Source organism: Zootermopsis nevadensis, unplaced genomic scaffold (genome assembly GCF_977971745.1).
Source record: "Zootermopsis nevadensis isolate Lab colony 2312 unplaced genomic scaffold, Znev_1.0 Znev_ptg000008l, whole genome shotgun sequence".
Lineage (NCBI taxonomy): Eukaryota > Metazoa > Arthropoda > Insecta > Blattodea > Termopsidae > Zootermopsis > Zootermopsis nevadensis.
Window position 1 is genome coordinate 15,745,156 of NW_028259140.1, and position 22,123 is coordinate 15,767,278.

The window sequence follows — 22,123 nt, forward strand, 5'->3', positions numbered from 1 at the left end:
CTGTATGAGAAGTGTACTTTATAAAAAAATCTTTTGTTTCTGGTACAAAAACCAAGTTTTGTAGGAAGTAAATTTCTTTTCGTCGTCTTCCTCCTAAGATTTGAAGTTAATGGCTGAATCATTTCAGTGTCTGGGGAAAGGCTGTAAAGAAAATCATTGTTGATTGCAAGTTCTCTATGCCAATGATGATGATAATAATATGTCACGGTCATCTGTCATTGTATAGAACACATCTCCCAGTTGAAAAGTGACTACTCTCACGTTTTGTTTGTGTGTATCCACAGCAAGCACGAAACAGATAAAAAGTTGCCATTTCTGACAAATTGTGTTGAAGGCAAAGAGATAAATTGTATTACTTCTTAAATGTTTTCTTTTATTATAAACTAATGGAAATTAGTCATTCGTGGTACCTAGATAGAATATGGGGAGGTTTTCCCCACACTCAGTGATTGATTGTTTTTAATCTTACCAGTTTTATCTTGTGTTTCTTGAGTCGGTCAGAAGTGGCAGCAGGCGTATGTGCGTCTTATTTGATTTATGTTGTACATTTTCATTTGCAGTAATGTCATAAACTTTTAATTAGGAATTGTATACAGTTTGATTGACTGAACACAAAATATGTTAAAGAGACTGGGGAAGTATAGTCTGTTCATGCACTGTTACTGTGAAATATTGCGTTCATTGTCATTGTTAAAAGAGGCTTGTAGATGTTTGGGAGTGATTCAGATATTTACAAATTAATTCTAATAGGTTCTGATGATGGTGTATTATAATTAAATATGTTGTTCTGTGTGTTAAAATGTAGCCACAATATTTCAAGGGCTGGCTCTGGCCCCATCTTCAGGTGATGAAAGAACTACTTTGTTGGGTCCTCTAGACAGCCCCTGAAATGTAATGGCTTTATTTTAATACACAGGATGATAGATGTAGTTGAGAAGAAAAACAATGTTGAATACAAAGTTCTTTGATGCAAAATAACTGCATAACTTTATAATTCACTTAAGTCATATTATTTCTGCCACCTTTTTCTGTACATATCTTCCCGTGATGACACTGTCAGAAAATATGTTCTTTTTGTTGCACCGCTGATTTGAGATCCTGCAGAATAGTAAAATCTCCACATCAGATGTCATTCAGATTTGTCCAGTGGCTCTTAGGTTGAATTGATTGGACAGATGGACACAGACAGTCATGATCAGGATTCTCGCTGTGCACTTCATACATAATAATGAAATGGATGCCGTGTTCATAACCTAATTTAAGGTTGTACCTGAGAATTTGCCTGGAGGAGGAATTAAGGGGAAACAATCTCAGTTATGATGACTGGTCTTTGGGCCACGGTTTGAACCTGGGACTTTGCATATACAATCAGGAGTGGTAACCACTCAGCTGTGCGTTATGAAGAAAGAAAGATATGTAAGGTCTTTTCCATTGTGCAAAATAATAATTGTATTCAGGTAAGAAAAGACTGTTTTCTGAGAAGGAAACTTTTTCTCTGGTTGAATTTGAGGTGGTGTTCTCTTGTATTAAAAATGTTGCAGGTTTTGTGAGTTTGTGTAACTCGTAATGTTTATTTCAAAGCTTATCACACTTCACAGTCATATATTGTTTTCCCATTAAGCACACTGCCAGGAAGTGTGATCCGGAACCAACATGAAATTATATCATATTCAACTCATAAGTTTATCATAGATCCCGAGTGCCAAATTTAATTCGGATCTTCTCCATAATTTTGGGGGTAAAACATGAGAAAAACCACGCATGCGCACACCCAGATTCTCGATGTACTGCCTGTTTAACAGTTGGTAACTTGGCATTATATTTATGGATTGTGTATGATTTTCTGATTAAGCAGGGATTATTTCCTTAAACAGAATTAACCAGTCAGTCTTTTTAACGGAGCAGTGTTGTGTTTTCTTTGAGGTACGTACTTCGTTCTTAGATATTATTTAGACATAATAGTACTACAGAGGGTTAATCTGTTGTATTGAATGTAACACTGCAGTCAGATTACATAATATTTTCACTGGTGTTTTTTAAAATGTCATTCGGTATGCCATACATTATATGTCTTTCCTTTGCATTGAACGTGCTTACATCTGTGATATAATATAGCATGCTTTATTCCTCTGTCTTTTAAAGCATGTCTATTACTGGGACGTTATTCCGGTGAGTAAAACCTTATGTCTTGCATGCAATGTTTTTGACTGCAGGAATTACAAACTAATTAGGGGAGAAGGGTACAGTGACAGAATGGGATATATGATTTATATTCAGTGTTTCAAGAAATAAAGTACACAGGCATTTATCTCATTTTTTTTATTAATCTTTAAGCCGCGTCTGCGGCTGCAGCTTCTTTATTCTGAAAACAAAAAGTTCTGATAATATTTCCTGGTTGGCAGCTCATATATCTTAAAGTGAAATGCTATATGCAAAAATAAAAACTCGAAAGCAGAGAAAAATGCACCTCCCCTGCGCATTTAATCATGTGGGGAATAAAAGAACATAGTAAAAAAAAAGCCAGCTAAGAAATGCGGCCTATGCAGCATTCATTAGTTTTTTGCTATTTGCACTACAAACAAGTATTGCATTTGTACTTATTACTTTCCTGTTCACCTGGAAGCAAAGTTATCGAAGCTAAAATGTTGAAAACCAGATGTTAAAACTTACGATCCTACAACCACTAACAGAAGGTCAGTAACAACAGAGAACCCAGGAAATTGTGAAGCGTCTTGTCTGCGCAAGGCATGAATTGCCTGGAATCGAATCAGAAATGGTCACTGGTCTGTTTTATGAATCGTCATGTGCGGGCATTGCTTATGTAGTGGCAAATGAGATGTGTGCACAGAAAGATACATGGAAGTTGTAGTTGCCGATTTTAAATTTGAATTCTCCTGGAAATAATAACAAAAATGTATTGATAAAAGCTGTCTCCAAACATGGCTTGTACCGAATAACTTTTAAATGTGAGCGTTACCAGATATTCAAGGGGATTAACTAGAGTACTCCAAACAGGAGATTTATAAGTTTAGAGTAGGGAAGGGATGTGACCACTTCTTTATTCAGATAGATTTTACTGACACAGAATAAACTGCAAATTTGTCTCAACATACCTTTCCGTGCATCCTTCAAGCACTTTCCGGCTTCCTTGAGGAGATCTATAGCCATATAATAACTCTTTTCCTGTGTGGCTTTGCATGCTTCATTCATCAGTATAACCCCTTTCTGCAGAAAAAATAAAGAATCTGTGGTAAACATTTTCCAACCTGGACAATGATGAGAAATAAGCAATCACAGAAATTAACATGTAAGAGAGAGAATTGTTTTAGTTGTGCAAACAACGTCCCTTTATAACAGCATTAGTTCAACATATCAGATGTACAGGTGGCTTGATTGTTCAGTTAAAATAGTAAATGGCTTTTTAAAGACAGTTCTGATCCAATTATCATGTTTGTCATCTAGTAGCTAATGTTAAACACAAGTCACATTCAAAGTACATTCACTCCAATCATTAACGTGTAACTGAATTTTATTTAACCTTTACTTAAAAACCAAACAAAATCTTACATCCAATGGAGTTCCGCTCTCTGCCATTTTGGATATTTCTAAAAATAAGCAAGAAAGCAAAAATTAATTTATATTGCATGTAAAATTACCTGTTATATAGCATAATATTTCTTACTAAAAAAACCTTGGTAGTATCAAACATGGCAGGACAGCAATACGAAATTAAAAGACATACACTATTATGAAGTCTTCTGGGGATTCCCTATCAGGAGAAAGACAGGATCATGAAAAATGACCATGTGGCATGTCAAAATATAAAAATCCACAGTGAACTCATGTTTTTCTGCAGACACTGGAATCAGTTTTCAATATCCATTTGAACAAGAGCAGTATTACCATTAAATTACCCTGTCATTAATGCATCCTTTATGTAATCGATAGAAAATGACGGAGGTATATTTAATCTGTTTACCTTAACCACACTTTTTCTCAAATGGAAGTTATTTGTAGAAAAAATTATACTCGACTATTTCACAAATGAAATTGTATGTGCCCTTAACAATAAAATGCATGTGGGTGGAATATTTTGTGACCTAGCCAAGGCATTTGATTGTGTAAACCATGAAATATTACTAATGAAACTGAAATTTTATGGAATTTGAGGTATAGCAGGACAATGGTTTAAATCCTACCTAAATAATAGAAGGCAGAAAGTAGAAATTGAAAGCCCCCTTACCAATCATAATACCTATTCAGAATGGGGTATCGTAAATCACGGAGTGCCACAAGGTTCAGTTCTTGGGCCCTTACTTTTCCTCATATATATAAATGACCTGCCGGCAACTATAAACTCTATATCCAAACCCATTCTTTTTGCTGATGATACAAGTATCATTATTGCACACCAAGAATTGATCTATCTTGAAAATATCATGAATGATGTCTTTGCCAACATAAACAAATGGTTTAGAGCTAACAAACTGGCACTAAATTTTGAAAAAACAAACTTCATAAAATTTGTTACTAAGCACAAGACATATCCTAGATTAAATATAAGTTTTGAAGAAAAATTAATTGTGGAAGTTGAAACAAACAAATTCCTTGGCTTACAAGTCGACAGTACCTTAAATTGGAAGAAACACATTGAGTATATTATTCCCAAATTAAGCTCTGCGTGCTTTGCCATGAGAACAGTCGTACCACTCATGACAATAGATACTTTAAAGCTAGTTTACTTTGCTTACTTTCACTCTGTATTTTCATATGGATTAATCTTTTGGGGAAATTCAACAGACAGTAATAAAGTTTTTTACATGCAAAAGAAAATAATTAGAATAATGGCAGGTGTCAAAAGCAGGGTTTCTTGCAGAAAATTATTCCGTAAATTTCATATACATCCACTTGAAAGTGAATTTATACTCTGCTTGCTATCATTTGTGGTGGAAAACATGGATAAATTTAAAAGAAATACAGACGTACATAATTTAAATACAAGACGTAAACATGATCTATATGTGCCAAATGCTAACTTTACTAAATATCAGAAAGGAGGTACAGGTATCAAGTTGTTTAATAATCTTCCACCAACAATTAAAAGTCTAAATTATGATATAAACGTATTCAAGCCTGCATTGAAAGATTACCTCTTTACTCACTCCTATTCTGCAGATGATTTCATCTCTGGTGAAAACGTTCAAGCTTTATATCCATAATCTACTTATATGTAAAGCAAGTTTTGTATTTATATTTAAAACACTGAGGTTTATGTATATTAATTTATAAAATTATTTTTCATACTTGTATTGCAGAATCTGAAATTTATGTACATTGATATGTGAAATACGTTCTTGTACTTGTGTTGGAAGTTATGAAATGACATGTTCTACATCCTTTGGTTGAGTCCTAAGAAGGATCTATGGAATGTAAATAAACTCTACTCTACTCTACTCTACTCTACTCTACTCTACTCTACTCTACTCTACTATACTCTACTATACTATACTCTACTCTTGAACTGAAATTACACCCGGTCCCAAATATTTCTGTAATACTCATCTTGGCGTCATAACAGATACACTGGATTGGTTGTTTATTCACTGGCTAGCCTACGCAGTCATGGAGAATTACTTAATCTACCAAATTTAACTAATAACACTGATGTATTAACACGACACTGAGATTGGAATGTCACCTCTTTCTCTAAACTATTTCCTGAATAGAAGTTATTCCTAGAACACTTCGTACTTACCTCTGGACCTACTGCTGAACGCCCTGCAACACGACTGGCGGTTATCTTCACAGCTAAGACACACGTAACTACCACTACCCTAAATCGAACAACTGTTATACCATTTTCTACAAAGATAAAAAGAAATTTCAGATAAATTACATTCAGAATACATTAAATACAATAAGTTTGAGAAGCTGGACCTCGTCATTTAACATTTATGTGGTAAATTTTGCATAGCCAACACCCATTATTGAAAATCACAGCGTTGTTAGTTTTGGCACTCCTGCAAATTTATATACAAGTCCACACAGCGTTACTGCCGAGCAAAATCAACCTCGACGTCTTCATCGCAATGAAAACGTTTTAGATTTTCTGCATTTTTCCAACGGAAAATAGAAACGTCTGTAGCGGTGGTAGGAGAGGTTACCGTTTCCCGAAAGAGATCATCAGCTTTAAATCTGTTTAAGAGCTAGTAATCAAGTACTGAAGAAATTTACATATTAAAGAACTTCGTAATTTCATTCTTCACACAGGCCTGCTAATAGTGTGACCAAATCAGCGAGGATGAGGTCTGCGTGACATGTATCATGCATTGCAGATGAGAGAAATTCTCTGCTCTCATTAAACTTCTTCACAAAACTTTGTCATTATGTCGTATCCTGAGCCAGTTAGTGTTATATAAAGCGATTACATCTTTCAAGTTCCGGAGCAAACAGCTTAAGGTCTACTCTTCATCATACCCACGGCCCTAAAGTAAGGGATTCATTTCTGAACCGACACTCAGCTGGTGTCAGCCAAAGTGAGATTTAGGGATAGTACTCTAAAGTAGGCCACTTCCACTTCCTTTCACATTATTTTCCACGACAATCATTCGACGTTCTACTGTATAGTCTTACATCGTGTTTAAATAAGGTGGGGAAATGGACATACGAAGGCAATCATAACTGAACTAGAAATTAGTTATAGGCTGATCCGCTGGGAGGTGATTCCTAATAGAATTTTTTTGTTTTGTATTACTCTTTCTTATTTAATTTGCGTCTATGATTATGTCTTAGTCCAGACGTAAGAATGGGTGACGTTCACCACAAAACTGATGATCGTTGGTGATAAATTCAGTGAATGATATAATAATAATATATTTGGTTTAGACTATATACAGAGATCTGTGGCCGCCTAACACCAGGTTTTCACGGCCACAGTCCTTACATACGTAGCACTATTAGCACTACTGCTTACTACAACTATTCACTAATACTACTCTACATGACTATTCCTTAATCCCTAATACTATTTACATAACTCTTTCGTATCGTTCTCGTGCCTTCTACCCCAGTGGCAGTTCTAAATTCCTAATTTTGACCTGTCTTTTACATCTTACTTTGTACAGAAATTTCCCTACATCCCTGACCTTCGTGTCATTCGTAGTGCTTAAAATTTGTTATACAGTGTCGGACGGTAAGAAGAGACGAATGACAGACTGTTAGCAGCACGGGGTCGTGACCAATTTTAAGACAATTTATTATGCAGATTAAACGTATTGAAAAATAATGATATAAAAATTAGCACAGCGAAATTTGAAACAAAGAACTGTCGTGTTCATTGGCCTGGTTGGTTGTGACGCGATTTGTCTCAGCTAGGCTATTTCTTAGATTAAGTAAAATATTTATGAGTTCAGAATTCTATTCTTAATCATTTCCTTGGCCCTTGTCATAAGTAATTGAATTCGTGTCACAAATTATTGCTTAATATAAGGCTTGAAAATTGTATTTTTGTTCTATAAATAGATACATTTTAAAATTGTGTGGGATAAAAATATGCCAGTGTTTTGTTGTAGAACGAAAACATATAAGAGTTGAGGAACACAATTTCTGTTATCAGATTTATTAAATATGAGAAAAAACTGGAAAGGTTTTATCCGCACAGAGTTTCCACGTGTGTTGTTCTGAATTATCCTAGCTTAAAGAGAAAACTATACTAAATTACATGTGCTATGAAGGAGTTACCACTAATAACGTCCATGTAAATTCATATAGACTGCAGACGATATGAAAACGTGAATCTCTGTTTTGAACATAAGATTTGTTTCTTAGCTCCTAAATAATTATCTTCTTATTCACAAGCAAAAAGGAGCTAGTTGAGACCCAATTTACGTACTTATTCTGTTTTTAATAGTTTTTATGAGTTTTAAATGTTTCTTATTCTCTCCTGATTCATATTTATCCTAAACTGGTTTATGAGATGGTAGTATGATCACTATCGATCTTGTTTCGATATATTAAACTATTCGATATAAGCATGTAATTTTATTTGCAGCCGAGACAGAACAGATTTTTTTTACCCAGGCGCAGTATTTATGAATCCACTTCTCACAGGTCAGGATAATGTTCTCCTCTGAAGTTATTTTGCACATTTCAAAGGACAAAGATTTGTTCGAAACATTAGATATTCATTTCGAACTCTTTTGCTGTTTCTGTTTTAAATGTCAGGATCGCTTTTAAGATTCTATGTTTTTCTTAGCTTTTTCAAGTACGGATTTTTAAGGAAATGAAGTCAATTTAGTTGCCTTCTGAGACAACACGATCTTGAATTTCTTCTCATTGTTAACTACAGAAGGTGATACTTTTTCCAGTGCAACAAGCAGGGATGTTTCCATATCTCATCGTTCTCTGTGAAAACTGTTGACTTCTTCTGTTTCAACATCGGGCTTAGCATGAACTTGTGCAAAGTCAGCTCTATTAAAACCCTCGATAGAAGGCCAGAAATTGTTGTATCAAAATATATCTCTTTTACAGTACACACTTATCTTCCTTAGTTCACCAAACTTTATGTCACGTGATTCCAGGGTTTGTGTGGTTAAAATTCGCAGAACAGACGAAAACCACGCGGCGTCATACAATTTCCCTTTTTGCCGTAAATTATTAAAACCGCTGCAGCATTTATAATTCTTTTACCCTTTAATTGGAAGATGAATTGAATTTCAAGAGACAAAGATAAACATTTAACCAACCCTAAAATCAGTGTTACAAATTGGAATTTCAACGAAACATAATTCTGTCTTCATCTAAAATCCCTTGGAAAATTTAAAAGTGGTTTTCTCTGAAAAATATTAATCTCCATTCCTTCTTTATTCTTTTCGACTCCAAGTTAAATTTAACTGAGCGACATCAATCAGAATAGCAATTATTAAAGCCGATGGACCATCAAGGATTTATTGCACATTGAATGTGTAAATTTATTAAAATTAATTAATAATTGGACTACCGAAGGAGTTCATTAATGCAAGTGACGACGTGTCTGAGTGAATACCACAGTGTGACTAAGAAATATTAAAAAAAGAAAGTCTGTTTGAAAAACCCAGGCGTCAATGGAAGGTAGTTACATGGGTCTTAGAAAAGGAGTGTCGAATCATTGACTGAACGGAACTGTATTAGAAGTCCGACGCGACTCTGTGAACATGTTAATGAACTGAAGCTTAAATAAAAGTAATTTTTGGACTCGTGTTGTATGTACCGCCATGCAGACGTACTGGGGAGTGGTGGTTTCAATCTACGCGTTCTTAACCTCGGCACTGGGTTCGACCGTTTTATCCTTGGGAAAAACCCTGATATTCATTGGATAGGAGGCTGTGTGGCCTCCAGAGCAGATACGGACTTTATGGCTAACACAGAAATAGTACACTGTCGGGAATCGATGCCCGCTCGTTGAAATTGTTGCTTGTTCCCTCTACTGAACCTGAAGTGTTCTATTCTGTAGGTCTGACTATTAATAAATGCATGTGTATAACAATTTATTATCACGTCTTGATTATTTTCGGGAGCCGGGATAGCTCAGTCAGTATAGTGACGAGCTACGGGCTGGACGACCGGGGTTCGATCCCCGACGGGGGCAGAGGATTTTTTTTCCTCTAGCCTCTGCGTCCAGACCGGCTCTGGGGCCCACCCAGCCTCCTCTACAATGGGTACCGGGGTCCTTTCCCGGGGGTAAAGCCGGCCGGGGCGTGATGCTGACCACTCACCCCCATCTAGTGCCGAGGTCAAGGAAGAGAGGAGCTATACCTCCACTCACCCCAAACGCCTACATGGCGTATAGTGGGACAAACTTTACTTTACTTTACTTCATTATTTTCTATTGATTTTGATATTAAATAATTATCAATAATTTAATTATATCAATAAAACATATTGCCCAGGGATTGTTATGTTTACCACAATAAAGTAGACAAACTGAATGACTGTCGGTTGTTTAAAATTCAATCAAAATGATCCCTTGTTTCAGAGACCCTTGATATACGTATTCAGTAATTAGTGGAAATGTTTGAAAATTACATGGCTTACTGTGGATGTAGAGTTAATTTTAGGTCGTAAACTAGTGTGCGTTAACAATACCAAACATGGAGAGTCATGCATATGCTTGTCATAAATATTAATACTAATGGCAGTGCATGTTTCGAAGTGGAATTATTACAATCAGTTGAGTTCTGTTATCCACAGTTTCCCATATTGAGGTAATTATTCATTTTGCAACACTTGTCTCTTTATCTCAGTTTACAGTCATCTGGCATATTGACTTTCATTGACATCGACGTATTGCAATGATTTAACAGCGTTTCATATTTGCTTGTAATATCCTTTATTATATTTTAAATATGATTTATTTTGTTTGGTAAAGCGATGTTTAAATTGAAGGTTTATTTTTCCCATCGGTGGAGTATCTAATGAAATTGTTTATTTCGGTAACTAAACAAATGTTAATCATGTTAATTATTAGAATGGAACAATGCTAATAGCGATCAGTGTAGGAAATTGAAGACACACACGGTAACAGCTGTGTTAAGAAATTTCTGTTGTCACTTTTGTTTAAAATGCAAAATAACATGCCGGCCAGAAGTCGTTACTACTTTCTCGTTGAATGGTAATTACCGGTGAAGTTTGTAGATACATTGAATCGTTTGCTATTTAACGACGCTCTTAGAACTGCGTAGTTAATACTAACTTAAAGCATGTCATGATTCGTGACCTAATATTGACGTGTAGCAGCCTTTTGCGATATAATCTAGTTATATAACATAATACTTCGTCAATCACACATTAAGGAACTTCGACCAAGAAATTCTAACCCTGGATTGGCCGAAATTAGCGTTAGACTGTTTATTAATTTATACTTGATATGCAGTTGTTAGTTCAGTTTAGTAAGAATGTTTGAAAAAAAAGGTGCTGAGAAGAAAATTTTGAACTATATAAGAGAGAGAGAGGGAGGGAATTTTAACAGGATGTAGAAAACCGCATAATGCAGATGAAATTGTAGTCTCTCATGGCGTTGAGAGGAAATACCATCTTTTGATATGTCACGCCGTGTAGTCTGGTAAAAGTTTACAGACTTTTCAGAGGTGTTTGCTACCGTCATGAAGGTGGAGGCAGCAAGAACCTATGAAAAGTCTGTGAACTTTTACCAGACTACACGGCGCAACACCCCAAAGGCAGTAACCTGCACATTGAGAAGTTTCGTAATTTGCGTTCTTAACCACGGTCAAATAGCGGGTGATGAGACTGGAATGCACGTAATATTTTTGTTTATGATGAAAAATACGTAGAAAATTTTAGTCGGAAACCTGAAGGGAAGAGAAATCTTAGAATATCTAGGCGTAGGTAGAAGGGTAATATTAAAATGGAAAATATATATTGTATTAGATTAATCTGAATCAGGATTAAGTTCATTGGCTGCTATTGTGTACATTGTAATGAGGCTTCAGGTCCGTAAAATGTGATTTAGCTCTTGAATAGATTATCATAAAGGACTTAACTTCATGGAGTTAATTAAATCTTACAGGCTTATGTTTTGTAAGTCTGCCACACTGGAAATCTTATAACTTTGTATTACAATTTCCAGTATATTAAATTATAACGTTCTTTCAAAAGTAGCATCTATGTATGAAATGTAATTCGCTCTGAAACCTTTTTATTTACTCTTAATATACTCACCACTTTTATTTTTCAAATCGATCTTTGTTACATCCCGTGTAGATCACCACAGACGATTACGGACATTCGAATCTGCAAAAAAGTTAGGGCCATGTGTCTTACTACCTACGAGCTGTAATGGAACCGAAGTTAAATTATGTCTCTGTTGTTACTTACGCGGCCAGAACTTTGCTGTTTTAGGACGCTGCTACTATTGTTCGTATCCCGTGAACGAAGTTTGGGATTTTTATCATGAAATCATGATTACGTATTCCTGACATTTAGGTAAGCTGTTGTCTTAGCTTAAGGTAGGCCTTGACATGTTCAGACGGGGGGCTGTTGTTACTGGTGGCGTGGGGGACGATCTTGCCAGGCAATTTATCTTTTGCTATGAGACCTTTGGTTGGATTGAAACCTAGAAGTTGAACCCAGATGGGTTGGAGTTGCTTTAGTCTTTACGACTTAGCGGGGGGTTATTTTGGCTGTAATCTTCCATTTTTAGGGTAGGCGGGCAGTTCCTATTTTGAATTACACCTCCGGTATTTGCTTTACAACTGAATAAAACCTCGGAAAACTTGTCAGAGTATCCCAGTAGTGTGAGACATTAATCGTTTCGTTCAGATTGCCGTATCGATTGGTTTCGTCAGTCATAATAAGCTTGTATAAAGATCTGGTGCGAGTGGGAAGTAATTGATTTGAATGGACGAGAAGCGGAGCGGAGTGCTATCCAATGGGAGGTGACCACGTGGTTAAGGGAATAGGTGATTGAGAAAATGGCAAAGGTGGGAGGAAGATGGTAGGTGAAGAGCGAAAAAGTGCTTCAGAAGGAGTATGACAGAAAGGTGAAAGCTGATTTTTACAGGCTTTATTTGGTAAATATTCAGTGTGAGACAACGTCGGTCACCTTCGACTGCTGTACGTTTGTAAGTGCTTCGTAATCACTCCCCCACCTCACACATATTCATCCTGAAGATGATAACTTCACTGTTCCCCGAAACGTTTGTTAAAATTAAAAAGTCACGGCGGTTTGTCCCCGAAAACTGAAGTTGCTTATTAAACTTCAGCTATGCAAACCTGAGGACAAGCGCTTAAATTTAATTTAAGGTCAATATTTATTTACGTGGCTTAAATAAACGTGTAGTAAATGTAAAGGCTCCAAAGCCTTGATGTAATCTAGTGCGCCTGAATTGCTGTTAGCTCCATTTTATTCTGTGACGATCTGTTGAAATCTCCAACGCATTCCATTCAAGGTGCCATCTCCCGAGAGAAGACTTTATTGGTTTACGTGATGTTGCATTTAAGATGTGTCTTTCGTTGACGAAAGTAGCCAACCTCTTCCCTTCCTAACAGCAGACCGACAGGACAGCAAACGCTTAGTTCCAGAATCTAAATAGAACCAAACTATGTAACGAGTGCTGCATAACTGATGGCTGTTCATTCGTGTCACTGCCAATTGGACGGAAGCGATTTCCCTTTAAGAGAATCTGACCAGTAACGTATCTTCCTCTGTTGAGGGTTTTAACATTTGTCTAACTTAAATCTGTCGATTTGGGGAATCCAACGGATATACGGGGAATCGTTTTGGATGTTAAACGACTTTTAAGCTGTGAAATCTATATTTCTTAACAGCGAATAAGAAATATTTAAAATAGAAGGAATGTGAATATTATAGGGTTGACAAATGTAATATATTATAAAACGTTTTATAGTTAGGCTGTTCTTTTCCGTACATGTTCTTTCCTTCATACCCTTCTTTCTCTTAATTTGATCTCAAACATGCGAATACATTTTTAATACCTACTTTTTACAGCCCAAAGAAACTTACCCATTTGACGAATTGGCCGTTTTATTTTAAATTCGTTAGGAAATTACTCTGAAAATGAAGACGGTTATCTTGTGGGATATTGCTACCTGTAGTCTGGTAGATACTTATCGGCGTTTTAAAGAGCTTCCTGCCTTCCTGATGATGGAAACAGTAAAATACTCTTAAATGTTTGTCAATATCTACCAGACTACACGATGTAAGGAACGCCGTTAAAACCCTAAATCTCATTTTAAATATTTCTTACGTGGTGTCCTCTTGTACAATCAACATTATTGTTGATCAACACAGGAATGTGACATTTGATTGGCTTTGGAATTTTTTTGAAGTAAATCTTTTGTTAGGCGATGGACGTTTTTGTGAAATTTTAAAACAACAGATGACTGAGAAAAATAGATATTTAATATTCCATCTGACAGGAGTATCAAAATATTGAAACTGGACAATTGGCAAATGTGTAGAGATTGACCGTATAAATTTTATGTTGTACAGTGCGTTCGTTTTGTCAATTAAATTGACAGACATGGCGAGGTTAGTTGCCGTTGAAGTTATGTATAAAAACTTTAAAATGCTGGAAATCAATAATAAAGAAAATTAGGTCATTGAATATTTAACCAGCCAATATTATGGAATTTATTCACCAGACATTTCTGTAATCGATTCTTATGATTGGGCTTTCGTAAACACGGTGATAAATATCACTTGGTTCAAGAATTCTGCTGCATACAGATATTTACTGGTGCATATATTTATATATGTACTCATGTATGTAATGCAGATTTAGCTGGAGCTTTAAATTAGAGGCTGCTGACAACTCAAGTTGTGGGAATGTATTATAAATTATAAAGGTAAAATAAAGTTGTCCCTGGTGCTTGGTTAATGACCAAGCCATTTGGAAATATGGTGGCGTTCTTTACCTCGGCGCTATATGGGGGTGAGTGTTCAGCTTTGCGTCCGAAGGGAAATCCTCGGAGGCTGGGTGGGCTCAAGTGTCGGCTTAGACTGTGGCGAAGAGAAAAATTCCGTGCCTGGATTCAAAATCCGGTCGTACAACACCTAGTCTTGTTAAAAAACTGGCTGCATCCTGGGTGTTTATGACAAGTAATTTGTTCTTTATAATAGTAGCTTTGAGGTAATCGTACATGCTTGCAACACGCACATTGGAGCCTAGGAGAGAGAACCCGCAGCGTTACAAAGCTAGGAACGCTGTACTGGTGGCTTGGAGCAGCGCAGTAACAGGAATGAGGGCCTTCTGTGTCCTTGAAGAATTAAATTAGGTAACTGCTACAATAAGTTTGCTAAGCTGCGAGGTTTGAACTCTTTCACTCGCTTTGGCTCCTCTATTCGTGTTGAAATGTTGTACGATGTTGCTTTGACCTTGAAGCATGCAATGTTGTGACGGGTACTGTAGCTTCTGAGCAGTTGTACAGATGAAAAAGAAATGTAGAGTTTTGTTCTGCAGAACTTTCGGTTTTGGCTGTATTAACGCCTGGATTACAAAAGTTCTGTTCACTCACTGAATTTACTTCTATTTTTAAAAGTTGTAATATGATTTTTTTTTGTAGAAGGTTAAAGCGCGAACTTAAAGAATGCGACAAGTTATTTTGTAGAGAATGAGGCACATCGCAAGATTAGTTATAGTTGTTTTAGACTTATCGTGTGGTATGAAAATCTGTGTGCAGCCGTAGATTCGACGAGTTCGCGAATGGATTAACGATCAAAATTTCATTTAGAATTTTAATCAAAGCGGCCTTAGTGGTCGAGTAGCTGATATCTTCACTTGGTTACGGCACTCACCATAACAAATCTCGCCAAATTGAATGGATGGACAGAGTTGGCAGATCCAATAAGATTTTGCATATAGAGAGACTTTGTCGGGAGCGGAGTGAGTGGTTTCAGAAACCAGTATTTGCTGACTTTAGTTGGAATTGCAGACCGTCGTTTACTCTTTCCTTGTCCTGAATGAATCTTGTCGGATTCGCTGACGTCATTGTTCGTAAAATGTACATGGAATGCTCGTTTTTACACGGAAATATAAATAAACCAGTGCAGTGTTTGTTAACTGTGATTATCTCGTCTATTTAATAACTGGTTTATAAATTATCTGACGCTGGACTCACGCATTCCATTCCCTTTTCATTTCCGCGGTACTTCAAATGGGATTTGTGATGGACGAAGTTGGAGTTGAGCAGGTGTTTTCGGTTCTTTTACATTTCTGTGTCGTGTGATAGCCCTAATAATACAAAACATCGTACTCTTTGTCTTAAGTTAGGTGCTTCAACTCTGATTCTGCCCTCGACTTGTCTAGAAGTAAAATAGTTTTCCTGAACAGAAATTGTTTCAGTGGGCCCATTTCAATGTGAAATGAGCAATACTGAAACAGCTTTTCTTGCGGGTGGTTTATTTTAGATTTGCGATGAACTAACTTAGGGATTGTTCCCTTCACGCATAATTAAGCAACGGTAGATTAGGCCTATACTTTGAGGTACAGTGCATTAAAACGAGGTAATATGAAGGTCATAAGATTTCCTTCTCTGTTTTCTGTGTTTCTAACATCGTTGTGATTGATAAATGATGGCAGAGTAGCTTGTATGTAGGAAATGAAAAATGCACAATAGTTTTTAGTTGGAGAATTTGGGAGGAAGTGGCTGCTTGGGAGATGTAAGCGCAAACTGGAATAATTTTAAAACGAATCTTAAAGAAATGCGATGTGATACTTTGACTGAGATTTTTGTTTCTGTTTGAATTAGTATGTAATTGTGGACTTTTATAAACAGTTTTATAAAACTATTGAATTTCCCCGACCACCTATCAAGATTTCAGAATCAAAATTTTGTTGTATTTCCTTCGGTAGTTTAGGACAAACTTATGCGATCTAACACCATGGAACAGTCTTTTTGAGAAGCTGACAGTAGCTAATTTAGTCGATAAGTTCATTACCGTTAGTTGAATCAGAAGGTTCATTACCGAGATCACAAAACACGCCTCTGCATAATCTAGTCCACACTTATACCATATATCTATCCATTTTAATATTATACTCTCACATACCTAGGCCTATTGCGGGTCTCTTACCTTCAGGTTTTTCGTCTAAAATTGTGCCTTTATAATCCCTAGTAATTTGATCTGTAGTAATTTTTGGTGAACGGCACAAACAATTCTGGATTTTTCTCGATCCTCCTATCACGTTCTCCTGTTGTTCTTTCCCACAGAACCCTGTTCCCGAAAATTCTCAGTCCGTTTTCTCTTCTTAATGTGAGAGATGGAAATAGTCATAATATTTTGAAAAAAATGTGATCACTTCGAAGATATTAGTTTCTATGGAACTGTATAAAACAAAAAATGGGGAGATGGAACAATATTCATATGCTCACTGTATTTACCCTGCATGAATGCTTTTAGCCACGTGTTTCTCCGAGTATTCCATTTCATTACATTAAAGATCTATTTATGAAAAACAAACAGCATACACTTTTGTGTGCTTCTGTAATTTTCCAGAGCTACTATGACTTTTGGATGAGCCGGGATAGCTCAGTCAGTATAGTGACTAGCTACGGGCTGGACGGCCGGGGTTCGACCCCCGTCGGGGGCAGAGGATTTTTCCTCTAGCCTCTGCGTCCAGACCGGCTCTGGGGCCCACCCAGCCTCCTCTACAATGGGTACCGGGGTCCTTTCCCGGGGGTAAAGCCGGCCGGGGCGTGATGCTGACCACTCACCCCCATCTAGTGCCGAGGTCAAGGAAGAGAGGAGCTATACCTCCACTCACCCCAAACGCCTACATGGCGTATAGTGGGACAAACTTTACTTTACTTTACTATGACTTTTGGAATTTGAAACGCCGAGAATATGTTCTTTTAATATCAAGAAAGATCATCGTACGAAATGGCATTCTTTCCTGGCCCCTTCGTTGTTAAACTGTACTTATCAGCTCTTTGTGAAGGTATTTAAATTCCTCAACGTACGTTTGTTATGGGCAAGGCAGTAATTTGAAGCAGTTGTACTGGTTCATCTGAGGCTTCTGCCATCTGTTCCAAACCTTAAATACGAGATTACTATAAAAATAATACGAATTAAAGATCTAATAGTACGCAGTAATGTTACTAATAAAAGGTAAAATCAAACTGGAAGCACGTGGTTGTTGTAGGCAGATGTTACGAACAACGATAAGTTTTTAGTGTTACATTTTCAAACTAAATAAAATATCACCTAACGTCTCGGCCTAATGGTTAAGACACGCCATGCTTTGTGGTCTCAATGTCACGGGTTCAAATTTCGAGCCGAAAATCGACTACTCTGAGCGTTTTCCTGGTCTTTCTCTGTACCTCCAGGCGAATACCAGGACAGTACCTTAAATCGATCCACGACCACTTCCTTCCAAATTACATCCGACTAATGATTTATTTAATCATCCTGTCATTCGGCTCTGTGTGGTGTGACGTTTCAGAGGAATGCTCTGACTCCATCTTGAGCCTGCGAAACGTTGGTGACTACCCACAGGTCCACACGGCATCTCAGTCGACACCCTCACCGCCGCGAGAAACTTGTGTCTCACAAATATCTCGTAATTTTATATGAATCACCTTTCCCCGAAGCTGGTAGCTAGAGTTGTTTCTGATCGAGGTTCAATACAGTTCACTGCCGACTCCCGAATTCGCCGCTCCCGGGTCAGTCCTTGTGGGATTTGTAGTGGACAGAGTGGCACTGGGACAGATTTCTCTCCAAGTTCTTCACTCATGTATCATCTAGGGATGGACGCAGTTCGACAGAGATAAAAACTCACTCCGTCGCAGACATAGTAACAACGTATTTCTCAGTCATATTGAATGTTTAATGTAATTTTACATTATATGGCTTTTTTCCAATTCGTTATTTTTGAATATTTATTTTCAAGTAAATTATACCATTTTAAACACTTACATTCAATTACATAAATGGGGCAAAATTTCTCTGAGCTGTAGTTAGCTTGTCAAATACTTCCCTGCTTCTTTGGAACCCGAATGTTCATAACTGTCCACAAAATTCCTTAACTAGATTAGGTATGTCTACGAAACCTCCTTTCTTAAGTTTCAAATTTAATCTTCCATCTACGAACGAAGTCCCTTTTTCCCTTGCGGTTTCTCAAGCAAACTTTTATAACTGAAGTTAGCTTATTATAGAACAGTTAAACAGACTAATTACGTCCATATTTGAATTTGTCTTCAAATGTCGCTGTCACGTGGGAAATTTATTAAATATTTATTCCTCCTTACACCTCTGACATATTTTAAGCACTTTCGAACATTTCGCTTACGACTGCTTGGAAAATATTATTTTGGAATAAAGAACCAATAACAGTGAGCTACTCTGTTTAACACTCAGCTCACATTAAGCAGTTTTGAATATCATCCTTCAATACCAGTTCGTCGGTTGCATTGAAATTTAGGCGATGTTTTACATTGCATTGTTTATCATTAGACAATAATATTGTAAGCGATACAGCATTGTGCTCTGTCGCAAATAAATACACGTCAATCGTTATAAAAACCGAATCGAGATGTTGTCATGGAGTCCTTGTGTGGTTACATGTGATTACCACATTTCAACAGACGCCAGACAACACTTCAAACAAGACGTAATTGTAATACAAAACAGGTACGAACTTGCTTTTAGGGTTCGTGTTACAAGTGACATTCTGTTTTGAGAATGAACAGAGGCTTTATAATAACATGGAAGGGCTTTTTGTTTAATCAGGTAAAGCTTTACTTGCACAAAAATTGACTCTTAAATGTAGTGAAAGAACGTTCAGTTGGAACAACAATTTTGAAAATAAAATATTTGAACCCAGCCGGTAATTTTATGATAATTTCTAATTTATGCTAGAACCAGTGTTGTCGTACTTACTTAGTGTTCTGTCTGACGACGGGTCCATATGAACAGGATCCTTCCATCCTTTTCTCGGACTGGGACCTGTTCATATACGTTCTTGGCAGATGATCCAGAAGTGGTTTGCCATTGCCTTCTTCTGTGTGTGAATGGAGTAATTGTTGGGATGCCTCGGAGAAACCGGGGAAGCCCCCGGAGGAAAACTCCGTGTTGCCTAGACCACGGCCTTGCCCAACACAAGTTATAAATTCGGGCACCGCCGGGAATCGAACCCGAGACCCCAGGATTACAAGGCCAGCGTTCTAACCGCTAGACCACCGTGGTGTTTGTTGTCGTGTAGATAGAATTTTTAGAGTCTGAAGATGGCTGTCTTCTGGTTTGTTGTGGTCTGATAGAAGTTTAGAGCGATTCTCTCTGACGGACGTAAACGTCTGACAGACGGACTACATGGCGCAACGTCCCCGAAGCCAGCCGTCTTCAGTATTGTCGCCGTGAGAACCTCAAATTTTACGAATGTAGAGTCCGTGTGAGTTTTCTGGGGGTAAACCATTCTGTTCGCTTCATTACCTTAAGGTAACGATGCGTTCCCTACAGACGAAGCTGTTACCTGTTTGATATCTTTCACTCCGGTGAGTTCAGTTGGCCATTTTATCGCGCAGGGTAGATAGGCGATCAGCTGGCCAAAACATTTTGCTGCTTTTGTGGAATGCGAAAGTTCCAATGTCAGTCTTTGCATCTTAACCCGAGCCAGATGAATCCAGATCATATTTTCACATCCTGTTTCTCAAAGATTCAATTTAACATCAACCTACAATAAAAATCTAGTTATCAAAGTTGCCTTCTATAAATCCTCGGGATTTTCGACAACATTTTGCATTAATTTATAATTTTCCCCTTATATTCTACATGCCCCTTCATTATGTGTTTATCGTAATAATATTATATATAGATTATGAATACTGTAGCTCATCATTGTGCAAATTTTTTCCGTCCTGTTACATCAAATTAAAGACTATATACTTCAGAGGCGCCTGACATTTATGCATTATGGAAAACGGTAAAGTTGTTGAGCCTGCATACCTTTTGGAGCATATTTCAAGGCGTAAAATATTAAATAGTGGTACATTTCCCCCCACCTCATAAGTTTACATATTGATATTTTCGACAACAGTAAATTAAACTGTGTGAAATTACAGTGATTTTTAATGCAATGACATTCATACCGGGTGTCATGAAATTTTACTTAATTCTTTTCACAAGTTTGCAGGCCTGAAAATATTGCACGTCATTGTTATGTTGTTGTACTTTCTTTGTTTATACAATAAAATAGTATAAAATGTACGTTGTTCATAATTCCACGAGCAAATTTATCGGAAGTCGTATATTTTACGTACAGCCCTGTACATGAGTTGTTCGTTCAAGTCTTTTAAAAGTTTTCATTCATAAACTCAGATGCTATTTTCCTGCTGGAGATGATTCTGTGTTATTAATTTGGAATGAAATAAGCAAAGAGGTTTAATTTTGGAATTGCGGCAGGTTAGAATAGATCGAACATTTCCATTCATATTATTTTATCTTTAAACCTTGATTTTGCTGTCTCTCGAACTTGATGAATAATTTTGTTTCATCCGCATGTATATTTTCGGTTCTGTCCTTCTATTTCTTGTTTTTCTTTCCAAGCCAAGAGACGTCTGAGACGTAGCTCCTCGACTATGTTTCTCACGAAAGGTTTGTGAATTGGAACATGATTGTTTTAAGTCACTTTAACTCTTTAAGTACGAGCTTATTCGTTGGGAAAAGATTTTAAGAAAGCTGTGGAGAAAATGTCGTACATTCGGAAGGCCTCAACTATTGTTTTCATTTTTACAGAACATAACTAAGAAGGTTGTGGCATATTTGACTTCGTACGAGAAATACTTGAGACCTTTAAAATGTAGTCTCTTTTAAATGAGGAATAAACACGTTTTCCAGTGCTTATACTTTTGGGAGCCTTCCATATATATATATATATATATATATATATATATATATATATATATATATCCGTAAAATAATGGTGGGATAACAAACAGTCATAGTTTTGGAACAGAGCACAATAGAGACGTGAAATAACGTCAAAATAAAGAGAAACTCTCCAATTTTACGATACGTAAACAGGTTCTAGCTCAACAACCCAGAGAAACGGGGAGCCTACTGAAGAAGTCACGTCCAGGACGACCATCAGTGTCTGACGATACCATTGAAGCTGTGCGAGCAAGTTTCCTGCGTAGCCCGAAGAAATCAGTGCGGATGTGTTCTGTGGAGTTAGGCGTTTCAAAAACAACTGTCCACAACGTTTTAAAGAAACGACTACGCATTACTGGTTATAAAATTCAGATGTTACATAAAATTTATCCACAGGACAAAATTAAATGATTCGAATTTGCTACAGACATTCTGGATAGGTAAGTGATGAGGCCACGTTTCATGTTTCGGGACGAGTCCATCGGCATAATGTTAGAATATGGGGTAATGAACCTCCATGTGACATTATGGAACATGAACGTGATAGCCCAAAAGTTAATGTGCGGTGAGCAATTGGACGAGACAGAGTCATTGGCCCCTTCTTTTTTGCTGAACAGACTGTGACGGGAAAGAACTTCCTGGATACGTTAGAAGGGTTTGCAGTGCCCCAAATACCGGAGAAGTTCATTCTCCAGTTAGATGGAGCACCTCCACATTCGTGCGGGATTACCTAAACCAAAC

General features: G+C 37.1%; 2 protein-coding genes across 8 annotated transcripts in view; one reads left to right on the forward strand and one right to left on the reverse strand.

The window, feature by feature from the left end:
- LOC147874529 (uncharacterized) overlaps positions 1-22,123 on the forward strand; it is an 85,426-nt gene that overhangs the window by 37,097 nt on the left and 26,206 nt on the right. The window lies entirely within an intron of this gene.
- Positions 2,149-22,123, reverse strand: part of LOC147874531 (uncharacterized) — a 59,499-nt gene continuing 39,524 nt past the window's right edge. Inside the window, exons 1-4 of one of the 4 annotated variants that reach the window (XM_087344743.1) lie at positions 11,716-17,523; positions 3,568-3,605; positions 3,114-3,225; positions 2,678-2,894 (exon numbers count right to left, since the gene is read on the reverse strand). In XM_087344743.1, coding sequence (XP_087200869.1) covers positions 2,818-2,894; positions 3,114-3,225; positions 3,568-3,594 — 216 coding nt within the window. In that variant the 5' untranslated portion in view covers positions 3,595-3,605; positions 11,716-17,523 and the 3' untranslated portion in view covers positions 2,678-2,817. Of the gene's footprint in view, positions 2,363-2,677; positions 2,895-3,113; positions 3,226-3,567; positions 3,606-5,755; positions 8,975-11,715; positions 17,524-22,123 lie in introns of those variants that run through there. The other 3 variants (XM_087344742.1, XM_087344741.1, XM_087344740.1) reach the window with 3 other exon arrangements.